The 21,323-nt window shown below is 48.5% G+C and overlaps 3 protein-coding genes across 4 annotated transcripts in view; 1 reads left to right on the top strand and 2 right to left on the bottom strand.

Moving 5' to 3' along the window:
- Positions 1–91: 91 nt before the first annotated feature.
- On the bottom strand, positions 92–4,549 carry cnot7 (CCR4-NOT transcription complex, subunit 7). Its single transcript, XM_076143357.1, has 7 exons — positions 4,395–4,549; positions 3,205–3,331; positions 2,913–3,106; positions 2,581–2,742; positions 2,183–2,327; positions 1,952–2,062; positions 92–1,631 (listed from the first exon to the last, which is right to left on the bottom strand). Exons 2-7 carry the CDS (start codon positions 3,319–3,321, stop codon positions 1,500–1,502), a joined length of 861 nt encoding a protein of 286 aa, XP_075999472.1. The 5' UTR covers positions 3,322–3,331; positions 4,395–4,549; the 3' UTR covers positions 92–1,499.
- Positions 4,550–5,540: 991 nt separating this feature from the next.
- mtmr7a (myotubularin related protein 7a) lies at positions 5,541–12,815 on the bottom strand. The gene is made up of 14 exons (XM_076143466.1): positions 12,635–12,815; positions 12,176–12,298; positions 11,500–11,662; positions 11,245–11,402; positions 11,035–11,163; positions 10,329–10,463; positions 10,010–10,142; positions 8,627–8,736; positions 7,573–7,698; positions 7,133–7,182; positions 6,841–7,041; positions 6,624–6,758; positions 6,308–6,434; positions 5,541–6,213 (listed from the first exon to the last, which is right to left on the bottom strand). Exons 1-14 carry the CDS (start codon positions 12,656–12,658, stop codon positions 5,866–5,868), a joined length of 1,962 nt encoding a protein of 653 aa, XP_075999581.1. The 5' UTR covers positions 12,659–12,815; the 3' UTR covers positions 5,541–5,865.
- Positions 12,816–17,604: 4,789 nt separating this feature from the next.
- The window catches only part of slc7a2 (solute carrier family 7 member 2), an 8,645-nt gene continuing 4,926 nt past the window's right edge, over positions 17,605–21,323 (top strand). For both annotated transcript variants that reach the window (XM_076143435.1, XM_076143433.1), the window contains exons 1-6: positions 17,605–17,926; positions 18,902–19,278; positions 19,364–19,519; positions 20,064–20,229; positions 20,336–20,472; positions 20,721–20,943. In XM_076143435.1, coding sequence (XP_075999550.1) covers positions 18,909–19,278; positions 19,364–19,519; positions 20,064–20,229; positions 20,336–20,472; positions 20,721–20,943 — 1,052 coding nt within the window. In that variant the 5' untranslated portion in view covers positions 17,605–17,926; positions 18,902–18,908. The remainder of the gene's footprint in view (positions 17,927–18,901; positions 19,279–19,363; positions 19,520–20,063; positions 20,230–20,335; positions 20,473–20,720; positions 20,944–21,323) is intronic.

Genomic DNA, 21,323 nt, shown 5'->3' with positions numbered 1-21,323 from the left:
ATCAATCAATCAACCAATCACAGGCCTCCGATCAGAGAGGAGGAGGAGTCAGTCTCTCAGTAAACACGCGCAATCGTCACATTCCATGGTAGAAAAGTTTCAAACCTTTATTTACAAAACAAAAATCTTAAAACATCCCTCTCATATTGCATATTCTTCTCTGAAACATGATTCCCTTCACACGGTGACAGACGGGCCAAAGAAAGAGGAGTGAGGGGTTTCTGTCCCATCGTCACTCGAGGTTAATAAGTGGTGAACAAACACGTCAACACACATCTATGGAAGTCTGAAGATACGCGACAACACGGCATTTACTCCACGGCTTTAGTACATGCGGCTGTTCTGAGGCAGCGAGAATGAAACAGAAACAAAACAAAACAAAAACGCCATTCAGCTCTGAAGAGAAGCGAATCCGCCGAAACCAAGGATTCAGGTTTAAAAGCAAAGTACAAGTTATCCTTATTACATCACTAAAACTACAAAAACCATCCTTGTAATTCAAAATGTAAAATGAAATGTACTGTAAGTGGACGAGGTCACGTTTCCGTTTCCTCGGCGCCCAGACGCTCCGAGGGGCCGAACGGCGAGGATGTTTACATGCACCAGAGTATCAACACTCTGTCCGGCTGAAGTGTTCCTTCATGTGTGTGCACCCAACATCACAGCGTCCGTGTGTGTGCGGTCTGATCTGAGGAGCAAACGCAGACAGACAGTACAGAGCTTATTCAGGTCGGTATAAACATTCAACGTTTATAGGAGAAAAACAAATAAACAACATCTTTATAGTCGAGTGTTTCCATCGACAGCGAGACATTCATGTGCATGTAAACACACTCGACCGGCTCCACTCTCTCGTGATCAGACGTGGAGCCGCGTCGCCGTGGAGACAAAGAGCAGCAGGCCGCACGTGGTCTGTTTGTGTCGAACGCGTCGGGCGACAACGACGACGACGGCACAAATAACTTAAAGTTTAAAAGATAAAGAGTGCGTTAAGGCTGAGCGTGGTGACAAAAGATAAACAGCTTCACAATGAGAACTTAAAGAAGGCAACGAGGAGGAAGAGGAGGAAGAGGAGGAAGAGACACCAGAGCTTCCATGTAAAATCAGGATCTGGTTTGAGCTTTAAAGTGCAAATTTTCTACACACTAACATTTTAGGAAAACTAAAATTCTTCTGTGTGAAGCGTCGTATGTTAAACTAAAGTGAACCAACCAGACACACACACACACACACGCACACACACATGCACGCACGCACGCATACACACACACACGCCAGCAGCGTGTGTGAGGACAGCTGTGTTTTCCCCCTACTGACCAACATCATATTCATATTGTCTACGGTGGGCGGAGCCTATGACAGACAGCTTCCTAGATGATGCACGTATGTTTGGTGTCGTTCTGTCCCGGCCGCCCGGATGCGGCGGCTCGGCTTTCGGGCGCAGGGCTCGGCGGCCGATGCGGGGGGGCAGGGGGGGGGGAGGAGCTTGAGGTGCGGTGTCACGACTGCTGCTTGCTGGCCTCCTCCTCGTAAGCGTTCCCTGTGCCGTTCTGGACGTAGGCGGAGCCTGAGCCCAGCCCGTACAGGTGACCGCAGTACTTGGCGTCGTCAATGTGATCCTCAAAGAACATCTGCAGGGAGGAAACACGACACAGGAGACTGAGAATCACACACACACACACACACACACACAGTCGTTTAGAGGCTGTTCACTGCTTTAGTTTTGCAGGTTTCACACCCTTGTGATGTCATAAGGGCCAGTTTCCCTGACAGCCTCCCCTGCAGTTATCAGATTCCACCATTAGGGGGCGCCAATGAGAATGATATTTTTCTGTATGGAGTTTATGGATTCCAAACTAGTGTGCTGTGGTTTTGTTGACAACGTTAACGGACGTGAAGAAGAAGAAGAAGAAGCAGAAGAAGAAGGAGCAGAAGACGAAGAGGAGCCCACCTCTCTCATCTTGAAGAAGGCCATGCCTGTGAGCAGAGAGTCAGAGCCGGCCTGGTGCTGCGGTCCGATCCTCTCCAGCTCCAGCTGCTCCGCCACTTCCTGTAGCCCGCCCTGCCAAAGACACACACACACACACACACACATACACACACACAAACACACAGGCCGCTAACTCAAACACGGCGCTACATCTGGAGGGGAAACATCTGTGTGATCCTGCTCCTTCATCACCTTCAGGTTCTTACAGCTCTTCATCAGATACTTCACGTCGTAAATGATGGGGAAGTACAGACGGAGGATCTCAAAGAAGTCCACTTCCTCCTCCGGCAGGTTGGCGTTGGACAGAATCTTGATCAGGTATCCAAAGTCGTAGCCGCTACGACACACACACACACACACACACACACACACACACACACACACACACACACACACACACACACACACACACACACACACACACACACACACACACACACACACACACACACACACACACACACACACACACACACCATATCTCATGCTTGTCACATCACCCTCACTCCTGTTGCTATGCAGCCGCTTTTGAGACGGCAACCGCAAATCAAACAGAATTCCCCGCCCTCCGTCAGGTGAGAGCGTTGTACCTGTGGAAGGAGAGCCACCTGACCCCGTCACACAGGACCACGCCCGAGGTCATCAGCAGCTCGGCGAAGTACAGCGTCTCGATGCCTTCGTCCTCGTGCTTCTTGAACTGAATCCCTGAGGTGGTGAGGAGCTCGATGGAGTCCTGAGCGTACATGTCCTCTCTGGAGGAGGAGGAGGAGGAGGAGGAGGAGGAGGAAGAGACAGACCAGAAGCTCCCGTCAGGATCACAACCAGACGGGACAGAGCATCCATAGAGACTTAAGAGGCCAGGATGAAGAGGAGCTCTCAGTTTGATCCATCAGACTTTAGAGTGAAGGTAAAGTCTTCTTACGTGAGGTTGAACTTGAAGTTGAACTGCCAGGTGGACGTCCCGGGCGGGTACTCGCCCTGCTCGTTCATGAAGGTCAGGCCCAGCTGGATGATCTTCAGCAGGTCCACGTTGCAGCGCAGCAGCTGGTACTGGTAGTCGGCGTTGCTCCTGAACTCGCCTATGGGTCGGGCGACGACGCCTGGGAACTCTGTGTCCTGCAGGAGAGAAAGAGGTTACACACACTGAGGGGGAGGGGGGGGGGGGGTGGGCGGAGACAAGAGGACGACGTCATCTCAGCTGATCCGTCTCTCACCATGGCGATGTAGTTGTACTTTCGGATGACATGTCGGATCCTCTTCAGCTCCTCCTCCAGGTTGTTGGACCACACCTCACATATTCTTTGGCTGTGATCCACAGTAGCTGCGGGCATAGTGCCTCGTCTACGGACACACACACACACACACACAGGGGGGTTAGAGAGGGGAGACGGGTGGACGGACGAGGACAGAGACGGAGACGGCCAAAGCTGTTAACGTTATGACTTCAGTTTATGAATGGATGATGACGGCCAGGGGAAGAGAGGCGCCAACTGAGAGCCAATCACAGCCGGGCCTCCACACATGAGAGTCAGCTGATCAGGTCTCAGTGTGAGGATGAGTCTGGATTAAGAGGAAGCATGTTCCTGTTCCTGTGAGGCGTAAAGGAGGGCAGAGTGTCCTTTTTACAGCGCACAGTCAGCACTTTACACACCAGCACAGGTCAGCCAGATTACAGAGATGGGCCACACACACACACACACACACACACACACAGGCTGATGGACGACATGTACGTCTCGCAGCCCTGAGACGTCTCCGTCCTGATGGACAGGCTCACCCAGGTCTCTGACAGGTGTGACCAGGATGAAGATGATGATGATGATGCCATCGCCTCCACGGTCTCACAGTGGAGCTCCACACACTCTGTATCACACACACTCATGTACACACACAGGGACATTTTATTGTGAGTGTTCCTGTAACTTGTCATCAGTCTGTAAACATATTCAGTAGAGAAACACAATCATCTCACACACACACACACACCTCAGTGTCATCTCCAACAGGGATAACACTTGTGTTATCACGTTGTGTTTATCACACACACACACACACACACACACACACACACACACACACACACACACACACACACACACACACACACACACACCATGTTTAGCTGTGAACATGGGCGGCGCGTGCAGCTCTCAGCTGGAGGGAGGAGGGGGGCTGGGGGGGGGCAGGCTAGCCGGTTAGCACAGGCTAACATGTCAGCTGGAGGTGTGTGTGAGTTTGTCATGCTTCGCTGCTAGCGCGACGGCTAACGTGTGTGTGTGTACGACAAGCAAGGAACGACAAACCAGTCGCACACGCGCACACACACACGCACGCACGCACATCATCCGCGCCGCTGTGACAGTAACAGCTCGGTGTGTGTGTGTGTGTGTGTCCTTTAACTTACCGTTCCCCAAAACCGGGCGGGTGTGTTCGCAGCGCGTGCTAGCTATGAACGTTGAGTGTGCCGTGCGCACTAACGTCGCGGCTTTTCCGCGAACTTTTGAATAGTTTACGGTTTGTACCGCTGTCAACCTCCGGCTGCCATCACCGCTGAGCCCACAGCACGACGTCATCGCGCACAAGGGGAGCGTCACGTGCGTAAAGGCTCGCGTGCGTTTGTGCCCGGCGCGTGCCCCCCCCCCCCACCTCCGCCACACACACACACACACACACACACACACACACACGGGGGGATTTATTATGTTATTAATTTTGTTTTTTTAAATAATAACTCAATTATTTATTGATGATTTATTCATTTATTTGTTTGTTTATCTCTACACAGTAAACAGACTTTCATTTGGATCAGATCGGCTGATTTGGCTCTTACACATGTGAACATATCTGGTTTTAAATGCGTGACACAAACACAACAACATACAGTAAAGCTCGACACAACATTTAAAAATATGACGATACAAAAATATTTCAACATGCTTTTCTAAATAATTTGTGTGTTGTTCGATTGCAATAACAATGCCTAGGACTTAGGAGTGTTTATGAGAGAGAGAGGGGCGGAGAGACAGGGAAGGGGGAGAGAAAGAGAGAGAGAGAGACAGAGAGAGAGAGAGAGACAGAGAGACAGAGAGAGAGAACATAATTAAAACAGTGATCTGCTCTGCTCTTACATGTATGAGTCCATGCTCCTTCAGTCCTATTATGTAAACCATGCACAGTTCTACCAACAGACATCGAGTTCCCTTTGTTCTAAACTTTGGTTTGTCACAGTCATGATAACTCAATTTGTGTGACCGAGTGGTAGCCTCCCTTTAAATTGGACTGAAAGTCTCTTTTCTTCTCTTTCTTTTGGCCATCAGTTATCTTACAGGAGGCTCAGAATATAACAAAACAATGAAAATGGACATATCCATCAAATATTTGTTCAATTTGCAATCACCTATTGCAGTTTGTCTTTAGCGTCTTGATCTGTTTGGCTTATTGCTTGTTTGATAATTTAAGGTTTAATCATTTGGCACTTGCCTTTTGTTGCTTTGTAAACTCACATATAAAAAACTAAATGACAAAACTTTGTTCTCAATGAAATGGCTCATCTATAACATGAAACATGAATCCACACACTGTTTACATGTGCAGTGATTTGTGTCTCTAACTCGGTCTAATATTGAACAGGTGACTGTGCAGTGTAAACTTCTTCCTCCTTTTCATTTCATTGTTTGTTTGTCTACAAAACCATGACAGTGAAGAATATTAGTTAGCAATTCCTTTCACCTGGATTTAAACTAGCTGGTGCAAGCAGCAGAAATAAACTATTCATCTGTGTATTTGTGTCCTGGGGAGTTTTAAGCGAAGCAATGCAAACAATGCAACCCAAACAAGTGGAGTTAGCAGCACCTTCCACCAAATGCTACAAGGCCTCAGGCAGCAGAGTTGGCAGCGTCATCAGAGTCTGGATCCCTGGTGCTGTCCTCGCTCAGGGGGGAACGACAGCTGAGGTCAGCGATGCCAGACTCCTGGTCGCTGCTGTTGGAGAGGTTGGAGTCAGATGTTTGGTTCAGGTCCTGGGGCATGAAGATCAGGCTGCTCTGCGTCGCTCTGGGCAGACAGGGGCTGCTGGTGACGAAGCCCCCGGTGTAATCCTGTGGGGTGTTGACCAGAGCGATGTCGCCCCCAGAGCTGTGATCCCACACTGTGGGGCTCTTATCAAAGGGGGCTTCTCTCTGGGTGTCGCTCCACTCCTGCTCCTCCTCCAGCTTTGTGATTTTCTGTCAGTCACACGTGAATACAGCAATCATCTTTAATAACTAAAAAGATACAGCGATGGACCTTCACATCTTCTACTGTGGCTGTCTGTCCTACCTGTCTGTGAGAGGCCAGCTGCTCCTCCAGCTGCTGCGTCTCCTCTTGGATGGCCCTCAGCGTGTCCTCTGCAGACTGTCTGGGATGCATCCCTCGGTCAAAGCGGTTGTACAGTGCCCTCCAAAATCTGCACAGATGTTTCAGTCAGAGGAAAAGTAAACTAAAGTGTGTGCCCTTGAAGTTTCATTTAGTTTGTGCACATTTTGTCTTGTGTTTTGAACACAACAGGTATATGGATAGCATGGACAGGTAGAGATAGGAAGGTGGATAGAAGATCTCAAACTACTGTAAGTTGTGAGTATCTGTGAGGACATACTTGAAACAGTAGGGGGCAGTAGATGGCCTGAGGAGCCCTTGTGTCTGGCTGTGGTCTGGCCTGTACAGAGGGTTGATGAAGTCCATGCGGTTCTTCCATAGATAACTCCACAGAGAGTGAGTCCTCTCCTGCATTCTGTACAAGGATGAGGAATGAAACCTGGCCCTGATTGCGTGTATACTCACAGAATGTAATAATACTTCATATTGTATCTCACCCCAGCTCTATCCTCTCCCGCTGGTTGTTGCCGATAAAGTTGCCATACTGGCAGGAGTAGATGTGGCTGTGGATGGTGATGAGGAACCTCTCTGTGAATTCAAAGGCACAGGGGAACTGCTCCATCAGCTGCCACACACACTCTAGAAACTGATCTATGATGGCAGAGGCCTCCTTAGGGTCTCCATCCAGGTGGTTGCATCTGGAGAGAGAGAGAGAGAGAGGAGAGTACAATTAGTTCCATCCCACAAAAACACCAAAATAAAAGACAAAGTAATCATTTAGAGTCAAACCTGTGGGAGAACTTGTGGCCAAATGAGACCCAGTCCCTCTCAATCAGAACCTAAGAACAGCAAAACACATATCCACAAAATAACAGTGACCTCTTTTGAAGGTTCAGAGTTAAACCAGCTGCAGTTAAACCTCGTCACCCCTCCTGTGCAGTGAGTCTACTTCTGGTTTTCCACCAATGCCAAAGAGTGAGCCTCTCTATTACATTTAAAATGATTTCCTCTCTGCAGATCCCTGGTCAGTCTAAGCAAATCCTTTTCATTGAAACAAGCCTCATGAGCACAACACTGATTACTTTAGTTATCCTATTACTACCAGCTACAGTCTGAAGGTAAATGACCAACGTGAATGAGTGCTCTTCTATCGACATCACTTACAAATCTAACATTTTGACTCTGTTCTTGGAAAGAACAACAAGAGAAGAACAATGTCCAGTATCTACCATGAGTCCTTTGAGGGTCCTGTAGAAAGGATCCAGCAGCACGCAGGCCACTGAACACACCTGGGCGGTCCGATCCCAACCATCAGAACAGTGAACCAGAACACTGACGCCTTCCTCTGCAACCGCCTGCACACCGGACGCACGCATGCACACACACGCACACACATGCACACACATGCACACACATATCCCCATATCAGCATTAATCAATGTCAGACTGTGTTTTTCAGCATTGACATGAGTTTCCAAAAATGTTAATGTTAATGTCATATTGGATTTAAAGGTCAGAAAAAGAGCCAGAGAAAATGTACAAAGACAACACAAGGGTAAAATAAGTGTGCAGCCCTGTATATAAGAATAGAAATAGGAGGGGACCCAAGATTGAGCCTTGAGGACCTCCAAGGGAATTATTTTTCCGTTACCATTTTTCCGAAATCAGAAATGAATGATTAAAAAGCTAATGTGGGAGAGTAGTTTTGACAAACATTGATAAATTAAACATTTGCCAGGAGTTCTTTTGACAGAGTGGCATGTAATCACTGTTTTGTTTTTACTCTGTGTTCTTACAACATGTCCCACCAGGCCGTGTACAAATCCTGCCTCTGCCAGTAAGTTTGGCTGACCCCAAGTCTGACCTCACCCCTATAAACTAAACCAGCTTAGTCCTTGAGTAGCACAGCTCTGCATATTTCCCATCTCTCACCCCATAAACTTTGCTCTCTTGATCAAGAGAACCTCCTTTATTGTTTCTATTTCCTGAAAACGGCAGCAGCAAGGTAACTCTACCATGAACACAGACAACTATTACAGCCAGTGCAGAACTTGTTTCAAACCATGGTATGTTGAAAATAATTTATTTTAAGTCTGACTGACGTAAATGTCAACATCAAAACATTAATGTCAAAAAGTTCCCAAAGGATACATGGTTGGTAGACAGAAAAGGCCTGCGTGTACACACACACACGCACACACGACTCACACAAACACAAACACACCTATGCTAACATTGAGTACAGTGGTGAGGCAGACAGCAGGGATTAACCTCCAGACTGACCTTGGCGATGAAGACGCCTGCATCCATGACAGCTTTGATGTGTTTCAGCCATCCTGAGCTCTCCAGACCCTCCAGGAAGTCGGACATGGAGGGGGAACGCAGCTCACACACTGTAAACACAACACAGCTGTCTCACCGGCAGGAAACACAGAGCATACCTGATCACCAGACATTATTAAAGCTCACATTCACTTTCAAAATACCAAGAACTTTGGCAGTGTACCTATATACAAGGAATCTGTGCATGGCATGAGGAGATGTGGGTCACTGGGATACATTGTTATATATATACTGTATGTAGGATATAGGTGGGGTCCCAAGATTGAGCCTTGAGGAACTCCACAAGTAACATTTGCAGAAGGAAATTTAGTTTATTTGGTCAATGTCCAAACACAATAAGACCGTTATGGAAGAAGATTAACTGCAATGCATTATATTTGTTTTCTTGTCAAATGGGGCATTTTTTATTTTCCCATCCCAAAAGTTCAATAAGAATATTTTCATGTCCAGTCGGGGGCAGAGTGACATTTCACCCACTGAGGTTAACATAGCTCATAAACACTTAGATAAATGAGTATAAAATCATTTCTCTCTTGACTCAGTCAGGTGTGGACGGCAGGTCAGCTGACAGCTGTGACAAAGTGTGTTTTTCTCAGACCACATCAGCGTGCCGACCCCTGACCTGACAGAGGCACTGTGGCCACTGATGGGAGAGCACGCAGTTGAAGGAGTTCATTCAGCTTGTGGTTTTAGAGCACTTAATGCAGCTTCTTTCCGCTTAAAAAGCTAGTTTGAGGTAATGCTGCTGGTAGGGGGTCTTCATAATCTTATTGAAGTGTGTAACAGAGAGAGGAAGAGAGAGAGAGAGAGGGGGAGAGGGAAAGAGGGAGAGGCAATAAGTGAACGGCAGGCTCCTTCTCCAGCAGTTCACGAATCAGAATTCCCTCGTGCTGCCAGGGGGCAAAATGTTATCACAACTAAGAACAGCTATAACTTTTCATAGCTGAAATCACATCATTCTCACGCCCTCCGTCTCTCTTTGGGGGAAAAGGTCCCGGATTGTCCACTCCAGGAAACCAAAATAGCTCGGAAATAAAATCCAGATGGATTCAAAGTCTTCCTAGGAGCACCCCTGCACATTACCCAGAAACTCTCCCGTGGGCTCATTTGAGGCCTGATTGCAGCACAGCCTGGCTCAGGGGTCGCACAGGGTCCTGCTCTGCTGTAGTAATGTGAAGGCACACTGCACATAAACAAACAATGCTCTGCCATGAAACTACACAACGTGCTCCAGGAATACTGAGGCTCAGAGGAATGCACTGCTGCGACCTTAAGATCACTCAGAGAATGAAGATACTTTCACTTTCACTGTGACGCACTTACCTTCCAGCATTTTCTGCTGGCTGTTTCTCATAACGTGGATGTTCTCAATGCCGATGAACTGAAACTTGATATTGGAGTAGTTGTCTTCATTCTCATAACCTTTTCCTGCTGCTCGGTTTGCGATCGCATTTAACTAGAGAGAGAATAGATTTGATTAATGTCAGGAGAGACTGTATGAAGCACCGCTTAAGACAATAGTGTGTTATGTAATATTGATCTGTGTTCAGCTGTGAGCAGGCACAGCTGGTTGTATGGAAAATAGAGCCCACCTGAACATACAGGATAAGAGTTAAAGACTTGGAGGCACAAAGCGGCTCACCTTAGGCCTGGTATCCACCACATACATGAAGTCACTGCGGGGATTGGACCTCAAGATGGCCTCCAGCATCTGTTCATCCTCCAGGCAGCGAGCACTGAAGCCCGACAGCGGCTGACTGCTGCGGCAGATGGCAGCCTGGGAGAAGGAGGAGGAACCCGGAGCAGAAAATGAAAAACATTTGAGTCCATGAGCAGATATGTTGAAATGAATCAATGACAAATATTTCTGATTTGTATGTAATGGCCACAGGGGGAAGAGGCCAGAGGCTGCCGTGTGAGTCTCCCCTCTTTGGACAAACTCAGCTCCACACACTGGACCCTCAACCCTGGGAAGCTGACCTCACACACATAAAGCACTCCACGCTGTCCAACCAAGGACCAATAGGATGGATTAGATGTTAAGGCTTATCCCCGATTCAGCTATATGGCTCTCACAAACGTAAACAATTGCAGCTTTAGTTATAGAAGTTGGTAATAACTCAGCCTTAATAATTACAGGGTGGAATTTTCATTTTAAACACATCTACTATGTTGGACACATCCCAGCATTCTTACATTCATGTTTAAAGTTAAAACATTATTATTACATAGGACAAACTGGACTGTACCATTATATTTCCTTCTCACTGCTTACAGGTAGAGAAAAGCTTTATGTTGCCATTTGAAACATTGGGAAAATACATAAAATAAGAATGTGTTCCACGTACGTGATTTTCTTTGGAGTAGTAGGACAAAGTAGGAAATCTGCCCCTGCTTCGGAATTTGGAGCTCCCAACGATGACGGGAGGTGTGGCTGATTCAGGGACAAAGAGCTCAGCTGGGTACGTGTCGCTCACCTTAGACAAGAAAAGACCAAACACTTAAGATAAACGCCCACATTAGAATGAAATGGAATTCAAAGATGGCCGCTTTCTGACCTTGTAGTGTCGGTTGACAGAGGAGAGTCTCCAGAGAGAGTTTGGAAGTCCCATCCTGCTGTAATCGGCCTTGAGGTCCAGGAAGTCCCAGTCCTGTTGTCGCTCGTCGTTATCCACGTTTGGCTTATAGGAGAAGCAGTACAGCTCCTCGTAACGCTCTGCAAGAAGGTTTGATGAGAGAGACACAAAGTCAAAACTACAGCATATACACTGTTCATAGATACATAAAGAGTTAATGATCATCAGCCAGTTCACCGGGCTGGGAGAGACGCTGTAAGGACACCAGGACGTCGTAGCAGTCGCGATCCTGCGGCACCACGAAGTGAAGGAGCTGGAAGTTCTTGCAGTGAATGAGCAGAGGACATCCAGAGGCTGTGGCACTTTGTTTCTCCACACTGCACACCAAACTGTGAAGCACCTGAAGAGGCAAAAGGAAGACAAGCGTCAGAGTCCTGATGTGTATTTAAACACTTTGACAGGAGCTGTGTCCCAAATATGCAGTAAATAGAGATGTAAACAAAAGAAATAGGATGTAATGTGGTTCGGTTCGGCTTAGTTCAGTGTGTGGTCTCTCTCTTTGTTTTCATGACACTATTGACACAATGAAACAGAGCAGAAAGGGAGACGCTACCAACAATCTATTTCCTCTTAGCACGGAGACGGATGTTCATATTTTCTGCAGGCCTCTGCTTCAAACACACTATTCAGGTAGAGTACATCATCAGTGTGTAGTGCTCCTTTGGGACACAACTCTGGGACCTCTGCACCTGCTGGGATTGAGAACCGCAGGTGTGCAGGGATGATGGATGCACACAAACACTACACAAGTCTCACTGTGGCCCGTGGCACATGTGAGGCTTGGATGTGTCACAGTTAAGGACACACTCTGGTGTGATACCTCTGCATAAACACACACACACACACACATTACCCATGTTTCACTGCGGGGCCCAGGTTCATTCTCCACAAAGATGGTGTGTGTGGCTGTCAGGTACAGAGTGCCCACCCTGGACCTCCTGGGGGCAATTCGGTCCAGGAGCCGGACATCCTCCACCTGCGGGACGAAGCGCAGCGTCAGAGTCATCGTCAGCAACTCAGATATCGCTTTACACACAGCTTTAAACACACACCCACACACCGATCAGATGTGACTGATCAGCTGGAGGGTTCTGGCTGCCTACGTGGCCTCGCGCCCCACGCCCTTTAATCACACATAATGGAGCCCCTGTGTGTGTACGTGAGAGTGTGTATGTGAGAGTGTGAGTGTTTGGAGTCGGCTTCGCTGCACTGTTGTGACTCTCTGTGTGTGTGTGTCGCTTTGGCTTGAGTTCAGCCTCCGGGTATGGCGGAGGCGGAAGCTGGAATCACTGCAGCGGGATCTCTCGGTTACCTTCGGCAGGCGGATGTGCTCCATCACCGGGGAGAGAGGAGCCGCAGCGCCGCCGCTACCGATCGATCAGTCGGGTACCGGCGGTGTGTGATCGGTGGTGCAGGTGAACTCGTCAGGTTCGGATCATCGTCGGTGCTGCTCAGGTGAACCAGCCATGATACACAGGGCTGCCGTCAATGGAGCCGCGCCCCATGGTCCTAATGCCCGACACGTTCGCAGCAGGGACCTGAGTGAAATGAACAAAACGTCAGAGAACGAAAAAGAAAGATGAACTACAAGTATGACATCACTGTGTCAGCTTCAGTAGTTCGACGACGTCACTATTGTTTATCTATGCAGCTACATTCACAGACGCACCGCCCCCTCTCCGCTGAGCCACTGGGTCCAGCTGAGTGATGTCCTGTTGTTTGGACTGAAAGCTTCAGTGTCTCAGTGTCTCAGTGTCTCTGTGTCTCAGTGTCTCTGTGTCTCAGTGTCTCAGTGTCTCTGTGTCTCAGTGTCTCTGTGTCTCAGTGTCTCGGTCCTCTGTGGACAAATAAAGTGTAAACGTTTCCCATCTGATCACTCCACAACAAGTTTTGCCAAGTTGTCAGCAGCCGTCATCTATTCCCATTACATAAATAAACCCACGACTCATCAACTTCTGACTTCCTACTTGGAAAAGGACAGAGATCCTATTGGGAAAACCAGCGGAAACTGCACTGTCGCCAATCGACATGGATACTGGTTTGAAATGGTAAATAAAGATCTGTAAATGAAGGTTGTTTACTTATTAAATGATGTAATTGTGCTAAATGCTACATTGGTACCAAATCAAACGTGTGACGCTTCTGTTCCTTCATCTCTGTGATCTGTAATTGAAGTTCTGCTGATGTTTCAGGTATTCACACACTTGTTTATGTTTGCCATAATGGAGCACTTGGAGGACAGAGGTCAGACGTTTTGGACTGGAAGGTTCTGATTTGTGACCTGTGATGGAACACACTGTGACACAGTTTCTGTGAACCTGCCAGCTTATATAATCTGAGTTTAGATGCATGTGTGCACTCAGGCCTGCTGGGTGTGACGCTGAGTCTGAAAGAGGCCAAGAGGCAGTTTACAACGTTACAGTAAAGACTGGAGCTCAGAGTAAAAGCTACAGTTTGTTTAAGTCTCTGTCATGCTGCCAAACAGAGCGTGAAGCTATGAGAGTGCAAACACAGACGGGTCCTGGGTGATGTAGTCAGGATGTGGCTCCACTTCTACTGAATTGTTGAGTTACCAGGTGTGTGTGACATGTTAGTGTGTCCTGTTCTGTGCACAAAGAAGATCCACACCAACGAGGAACCAAGCAGCAGTGACTGACTGACTGACTGACTGACTGACTGACAGACTGCAGACCTGCGTCATCAAACCCTCTGCTGGTGAGTGAAGCGCAAAGGTCATCTGAATGCAGCGCCGCTATTTAAGTCTCTTCTCTGTCTCTCATCCTGGAGTCTCTGCACACAAAATTTCAATTCTTTCTTTCTACTCTTTCCATCCTTTTATTCTAGATGTGTGTACCTCATGATACCATCTACGTGTGTGTGTCTGTGTGTTTTAGATAGATATCATTCAATAAGTTTACTTTTTGATGCTCTTTCATGTAGATAGTCATTGTAAGCTTCCCCGAAACTATTTATGTACATTGTAAAACTGAAAACTAAATATAAATGTTAATATTGTCAGGCCGAGCACAAGAGATGCCAAACCAGCAGCAGCAGCAGATGGATGGATACAGAAACACTCTGCTGCTCAGAGTGACAACAGCTGCTGTGCAATCTAGTGCTTCATTCAGTCTCAATGACTGAACTGATGTGTGTGTGTGTGTGTGTGTGTGACTGACTGATGCTTTGTTCCATAAATGGAATGTTGTTCAGGGAAGTAATTCAACCAATAAAAGATTTATAGCTGAGAAATTTCCAACAGAGCCAGAGGGGAAATTAAATGTGGACGGGAGTGATTGATACTAAATGTTCTGCTGTGGTTGTAAACTTGAGTTCCTCCGAAGCGGATCGGCCTCTTTTACTGTAACCTGCATCTTAAAAATGATCCATGACAAACAGGACCTGCTGCATTTAATCAACCACTCTGCTTTGCTTTGTGAAGATGACAGATGGCGTCTTTTATTTTGAAGGCTTTAATGCAGGTTTGAGCTCTGAGAAAGCATCCTGATCACACAGAGTCTCTTTTCTCACAGCGGCCTGTGTGAAGGTATCGGCGCCCACACAGGACGCTGGACGACCTCTCAGCCTGGAATCCAGCCTCGGAGGTCGTTGACCCCAGGGGAGTTGGACCCAGGCCACAATTAACCCACAGAAGTGAAACAGTCCTGGGCCGTGACACATTGTGTGTTTGTAGTACAGTAGATTTGATTTTACATCTTATGATCCTGATCTGAACTTGTGGACAATGAAGGTTCATAAGGTCACGGTCAGGAATGTTTCTTACCCACGTCTGTTTGCCTCTTTGTTTGTTAGCAGCACTGCAGAAGATGTTAGGAAACAATTTCGACTAAACTTGCTGGATAGATGTCTTACAGGTTAGTGTCCATGTTCTCTTTCTGCTTCTCTTCCTTGTGCATCAACCAACCGGGCTCTATTGTCTCGCACAGTGATCCAGATAGAAACAGGAAATGACTCTGAGCAGGACAGAGACAGATCGTCCTCAATGATAATGAATGCAGGCCCGGATAATGCAGCGTCCTCCTACCTCATAAAAAGAGAATTAAGTCCGACTAAGACAGGAACATGTCTGCAGGCCTCGGTTCCCAGACGGTTCTTTAAAGGCAATATGGAGCGGCTTTAAGGCCTCACGTGCTGCTCAGCCTGTTTCCCTCTCTCTTTGCATTATTCAGCACACTGAACGCCTCCTGTTTGACTCTAAATGGCCTTTGGGTGGACTCTGGTTGATCTCAGCAGGTCTCTTGGCTCCCCGTCCTGATGTTTCTAAATGCTTCTGCTCTGAGCTGTTGTCTGGCTTATCAGTAATTGTTCACTCTAACATTTCCTGGTGACACCAGTGTTCAGTGGAGCGAGCGGCCCAGCGTCCACACGGCAAACACCACTCAATCTGTTGACCATATCCAGGGATTTGAAGCCGGGTCACTCAGCCATCGGAGGGCAAATGCATTCAATTGGCTTCACACAATTAGTACGAGTCAACAGAGGAGCATGGTGAGCCACTGCCCGCTTTCCATCCACGCCATGGTTACCAAACCTATTTGTCCATTGAGAAAGCAGCTATTTATAACAGAGATCAGGCTCAGGCTCAGGCTCAGGCTCAGGCTCAGGCTCAGGCTCAGGCTCAGGCTCAGGCTCAGACTCAGGCTCAGGCTCAGGCTCAGGCTCAGGCTCAGGCTCAGGCTCGACCCTGAATCTAAGGGATAAAATGGCTTTGTTTGTTCTAAATCATTTTGCAGCTCATTCAAGGAACCTCAGTAGAGAACATACCTCCACCAAGGCAGAACAAATCCAAGTCCACCCTGAAATGAATCAGAATGGACTGTGACGCACTTAAACGGCTGTGTAGCGCCTCCTACTGAGGGATTCGGGAGAATTGATGGATTTTCGGAATATTTTCTGAGACAAAAAATTGCACAATTGATCAGAGGGAGTGGTCGCTGCCTCAGTTTCCTGTCTGGTGTTGTCGGGTGGGAGGAGCTTGGAGGAAGGACGGGCGAGCAGCAGCAGCCCCCCCCCCCCCCCACACACACACAATGTTACAGACTGCTGCTTTAATGTGCTGCTGTCTCATCATACATGTTGGTCTGCAGCATCCAGACACCTGGGGGTGAGAAACAGAGGAAAGTGAAAGCAAAACCGCCTTTTAGTGGAACAAACACACACTGTTAGGTTCAGAGTGTTTGGATGAAGCTTAGCTGCACAACAGGACGTTGGGAAGCCATGAAATTATCATGAATTGAATTGAACTTGAAGTAAACATGTTAGAGACAAAGTGCATGTTTGGAATGGAGCACAGTTATCTCAGACTTTCCTTCATTTCTTGCTTGCCAGTCTTTGCCCAGTGTTTCTTTTGTAAGTTGTGTGGGTGTGTGTGTGTGTGTGTGTGTGTGTGCTGCATGGTGAATGGCATTTGCTTTCCCATCAGCATGCAGGTCAGATAGTCGCCTCTCGCAGCCAAAGGCTCGCTAAGCGCCTGGCCGTGATGTTTGCCCGCTTGCTTGGACACGGCAGCGCAGAGGCGAACAGAGTTGTCTGTTGTCATGCCGGCTGGTCTGAGGCGTGTGGGCTGGGCAGGGTTTCCAGGGGCCAGCTGCCACCTTCCCACTGAGGGCTGGAGCTGGTTTGAGCTGGTCCTGCCACAGAACGCTCTCCACTCCGGGCTGTGGAGCTGGCCTGTAAGCGGGCAGAGTTTGGCTCTGGATCCTACCTGGAGTTCCTCTGCAGGTGGAGTCGTACCACACTGCTCCTCTGTATTGATTTTGCGGTGTACATGATTGCAATAGCTCAGGGAACATTGAGCAATACCTGTGGTCCATTAGGAGGACTTAACCCCGCCGTGCCGTAACTCGTCCACCCTCCATTGACCAATCAGCGCTCATGCTTTTAGCAGCACTCCTCTGCAGCTCGCTGGGTAAACAGCAGAGTCTGCCTCAATGTTTGTCAGCCTCAGTTGCCTAACCATTTATCAGCAGTCAGTAAGTACCCAGACAGCTGGGGTCTGTTTGGCCTGAGTGCATTAGAAATCACAATTTTCTACAAAGATGGAGGGAAGGAGACCCCGGCTCCTTTTCCCCTCCTGTGACCTCAGGATGGGAGCGCACGGTGAACTGTCGGCTCCACAGAGTTCCTCTCCTCCAGACCACAAGCTCAGACATGAAATGCCCCCCCTAGCCTCATTCCCCAGCTTCCCCTCCTCCTCCTCCTCTTCCTCCTCCTCCTCCTCTCCCTGGCTTCAGACGTGGACGTCACTCTGCTGGCCGTGGAGGGACTGGAGGCTGCGGCTGGGGGCATGGCAAGAGTGGAACCTATGAAGAAACAGTGGGGAGGAGTGAAACGCTGTACGCTTTACATGCCAGCATAGTGAAATCGTGCTGAGCAGAGTTTGGAGGCAGATCAGCAGATAGAAGCGGACTTTTATCTGCTTCATGTGCAGTTGACCTGCTGCGGCTCCCTGCGCACACACACACACACACACACACACACACACACACACACACACACACGCACACAGGCTGGAAGGAAGGTGTGGACGCGTTTACAGCGTTTGAGCAAACTTGGAGCTTTCATATCCACGGTGTCAATCAAACAGGTAAGCATGCATCCTCCACTCTAATGAGACAGAAGAACTAAGACCAAGCAGGAAATAGGACGCATTTAAGCTGGAAGTTTACATTTAAACTAAGTTACTAAGACTCAGTTCAGTCTGAGCTGGATGTTGCTCTCACTCTTTGCATGGTTTCCTTTCCCAAACCTCAGCTGTCACCTGTGAGAGTCTGAGGCACCAAAGCTGTCAGAGAGTTTCCATTCTGATGTAAATGAGCGGCGGTCACAGCGTTTACAGGCTCTATGCAGAGCGCCGCACGTCTGGACGCTCGTCACTGTGAATTTACGCTCAGTGTGATCAAAGTGTCGGTTGAAAGAAGGAGCGGGACAGAGACGTTCACTATGGGGGCCGCGGATCTAAACGGGAGCCAGGGGTTGGGCAGCGATGACGTTAACGATCAGGGACAGAGGAGAACTCATGGAGCTGTTGTACAGTAATTAGTGAGGAGAGTGTGTGGAATGCTGTCATTGTGCTGCAGCGATGCATTCAGGGTCCAGTTATGAATGCAAGCCTGTGACGGCTTACGTCTGCATCGCTAAACAACAATACAGCGCTGCTCAGGGACGCTTTACTGTAGGATCTGGAGCTGAAGTGACGCTGAGCTGCTGTCTGCTTTACAAAAGAACACAAACTTCCATCCAACTTATGAAGCAGATGAAGCCAAAGTAAACAGAACTCAAACACCTTTGGCCTCAGGATCACTTTCTACGTGTCGACGACCAGATAAACAACAGTAATGATGAGCTCAGACGACCTTAGTGGGTGTTTACACGCTCACAATACGCCCTGATCTTTGTCTGAAGGCAGAAAGGCAAAGTAAGACACAATCTAAAGCCAATCTATAGTTTACACTCCAGAATAAACCAGGAGCCAAAAGTCCTCCTGCTGTGGAAGCTAGAGCAGTTATCTAACAGACAGATTGATGCTCCATGGTGCCGCTCTCTCTCTCTCTCTCTTTAGCGTCGTCATGCTGAAGCAGGTGTTGTCGTTCGGCCGCTCGCTGGTGCGCAGGAAGGTTGTGGACCTGAGCAGCCTGGAGGACTCCAAGCTGTGCCGCTGCCTGGGGACGGTGGACCTCATCGCCCTGGGGGTGGGCAGCACCCTGGGGGCCGGCGTCTACGTGCTGGCCGGAGAGGTCGCCAAGGGCAACTCGGGCCCCAGCATCGTCATCTCCTTCCTGATCGCCGCCCTGGCCTCCGTCATGGCCGGCCTGTGCTACGCCGAGTTTGGTGCCCGCGTCCCCAAGACCGGATCTGCGTACCTCTACAGCTACGTGACCGTGGGGGAGATCTGGGCCTTCATCACCGGTTGGAACCTGATTCTGTCCTACGTGATCGGTGAGTGTGCAGGAGTTTGGGATTGAAGCTTCCTTTACTCGAGGCGGCCGGTCTCCATGTTGCCTTTCCTGATGTTTCCACACAGGGACGTCGTCAGTGGCGAAGGCGTGGAGTGGAACGTTTGACGAGCTGATAGGAGGCCACATCGAGGTCTTCTGTAAAACCTACTTCAGCATGAACTCCCCTGGTCTGGCTCAGTACCCAGACTTCTTTGCTGTCTGCCTGATCCTGCTGCTCTCTGGTAAGACTGCAAACAACAACTTGGCTTCTTCTGAACTTCAGGTTTGTTTTGAGGAAATTGGTTCAGTTTTCCGTCCAAACATCTGGAGTAATTCAATAAAGAGATGGCAGAGGGTTTGGGGATATAAGCGGTTAATGAGGGAGGGAAGGCGTCTCGGTGTTGAATGCTAGGTTTGTGTCTGGAGGTCCAGGCTGACCCCTGACCTCCTTCACACCTACACACATTCACCACTGGGAGCTGCTCAGTCCAGCCAACACACACGAGCACACAGGGGCTCTCTCACACACAGGATGTCAGCAACTTCACTGCTCTTATTTACAAGCCTTTGTTCACTTTTCACCTAATGATCTTAAGGTTACCGGTTTCCTAGCAACCCTAGAAAGAAGGAATCAGGGAAGTGGATGGAAACGTCTCCATGTTGAATCCGAATGATTTCCTAAAAATGGATTTATTATCGTGGCCTGAAAATGAAACGATGACCAAACTGAACCGTCACTGTGTGTGTGTGTGTGTGTGTGTGTGTGTGTGTGTGTGTGCTCCTCAGGCCTGCTGTCGTTTGGAGTGAAGGAGTCCGCCTGGGTCAACAAAGTCTTCACCTGCATCAACGTGCTGGTGCTGCTGTTTGTCATCATCTCAGGCTTCGTCAAAGGAGACATGCTCAACTGGAGGATATCTGAGGAATACCTCATCAATGTCACCATAGTTACCAGGTAAAGGCTGACAAACTGTAGCATGTACAACCAATCTATGTACATGTGGAGTGTAAAGGATTAACACACCTGGCCGTCTTGTCAAACTCTTTCTCCAATCCTTCAGGAACTTATCTGTGACGGCCAACGTCAGCAGCGATTACGGCGCCGGAGGTTTCATGCCTTACGGCTTCAGCGGGACTTTAGCCGGCGCTGCAACCTGCTTCTACGCTTTTGTGGGATTTGACTGCATCGCCACAACAGGTGAGACACAGACTCAAAACAAGTTGCCATGACACCAAAAGGAAGAAGATCTATGTATATATGACTCATAAGATCTGACCTGTTCACCTCAAAACCTCCCATTAGTAACTTCAACTAAAAGACTGTCTGTGCTGTTCCTTGTCTCTGCTGCCATCTAGTGGTAACTTAGTGTTAGGACAGGACAAGCAGCCTGAATGGTTGTCTATGGCATAAAATAATGCTTCAAATAATCTCCACAATCCCTTCAGGCGAGGAGGTGAGGAACCCTCAGAAGGCCATTCCCATCGGGATCGTGGTGTCTCTGACCGTGTGCTTCCTGGCGTACTTTGGCGTGTCGGCGGCGCTCACCCTGATGATGCCGTACTACCTGCTGGACGAGAAGAGCCCCCTCCCCATGGCCTTCGATTACGTGGGGTGGGGCCCCGCCAAATACGTGGTGGCGGTGGGTTCGCTGTGCGCCCTCTCCACCAGGTAACCCACGGCAGCAGACGTGTGGGACGTTGCAAAAAATTCTCAGCTGAACGCATTTGGGTGTTTGATGTTGTGAGGTGTTGGTGGCTGATGTGCATGCGTCCTTGGTGGAGGTGTTCACAGTGATATGAGCTCCTGGCTCTTTGGTTCTGGCTGAAGCTTCATGTGATGGATTCTGTCTTTCTTCTCTGGAGGTTTGGCTTTGATAGTTCAGTCGGCCAAAGTGTCCCATGATCCCTTTATTACATTTGACCTAAATTAGATTTTAGGGCCAATTTCTTTATTTTTTTGATTTCTTTTTGTTTTTCCTAAAGATCTTGTGAGTCTTGAAAACTCTGCAACTCACATTTTACTGCTTTTATTTATTAGAATTTAACCTT

This window comes from Genypterus blacodes, unplaced genomic scaffold (genome assembly GCF_046128005.1).
Source record: "Genypterus blacodes isolate CSIRO-AG114 ecotype Tasmania unplaced genomic scaffold, CSIRO-AGI_Gbla_v1 ptg000024l_1, whole genome shotgun sequence".
Lineage (NCBI taxonomy): Eukaryota > Metazoa > Chordata > Actinopteri > Ophidiiformes > Ophidiidae > Genypterus > Genypterus blacodes.
The sequence above is the reverse complement of the archived record's forward strand: the minus strand, read 5'-3'. Positions and strand labels throughout refer to the sequence as shown.

Excerpts from the sequence above, each read along its gene's own strand:
- mtmr7a (XM_076143466.1), bottom strand. The coding sequence starts at position 12,658 with ATGGAGCACATCCGCCTGCCGAAG. Across the intron at positions 10,143-10,328 it reads TGGTGGATACCAGGCCTAAG|TTAAATGCGATCGCAAACCG; the intron begins GTGAGCCGCTTT and ends TTCTCTCTCTAG. Across the intron at positions 7,183-7,572 it reads GGACCCTCAAAGGACTCATG|GTTCTGATTGAGAGGGACTG; the intron begins GTAGATACTGGA and ends TGCTGTTCTTAG.
- cnot7 (XM_076143357.1), bottom strand. The coding sequence starts at position 3,321 with ATGCCCGCAGCTACTGTGGATCACAGCCAAAGAATATGTGAGGTGTGG. Across the intron at positions 3,107-3,204 it reads AGTACAACTACATCGCCATG|GACACAGAGTTCCCAGGCGT; the intron begins GTGAGAGACGGA and ends TCTCTCCTGCAG. Across the intron at positions 2,743-2,912 it reads AACTTCAAGTTCAACCTCAC|AGAGGACATGTACGCTCAGG; the intron begins GTAAGAAGACTT and ends CTCCTCCTCCAG.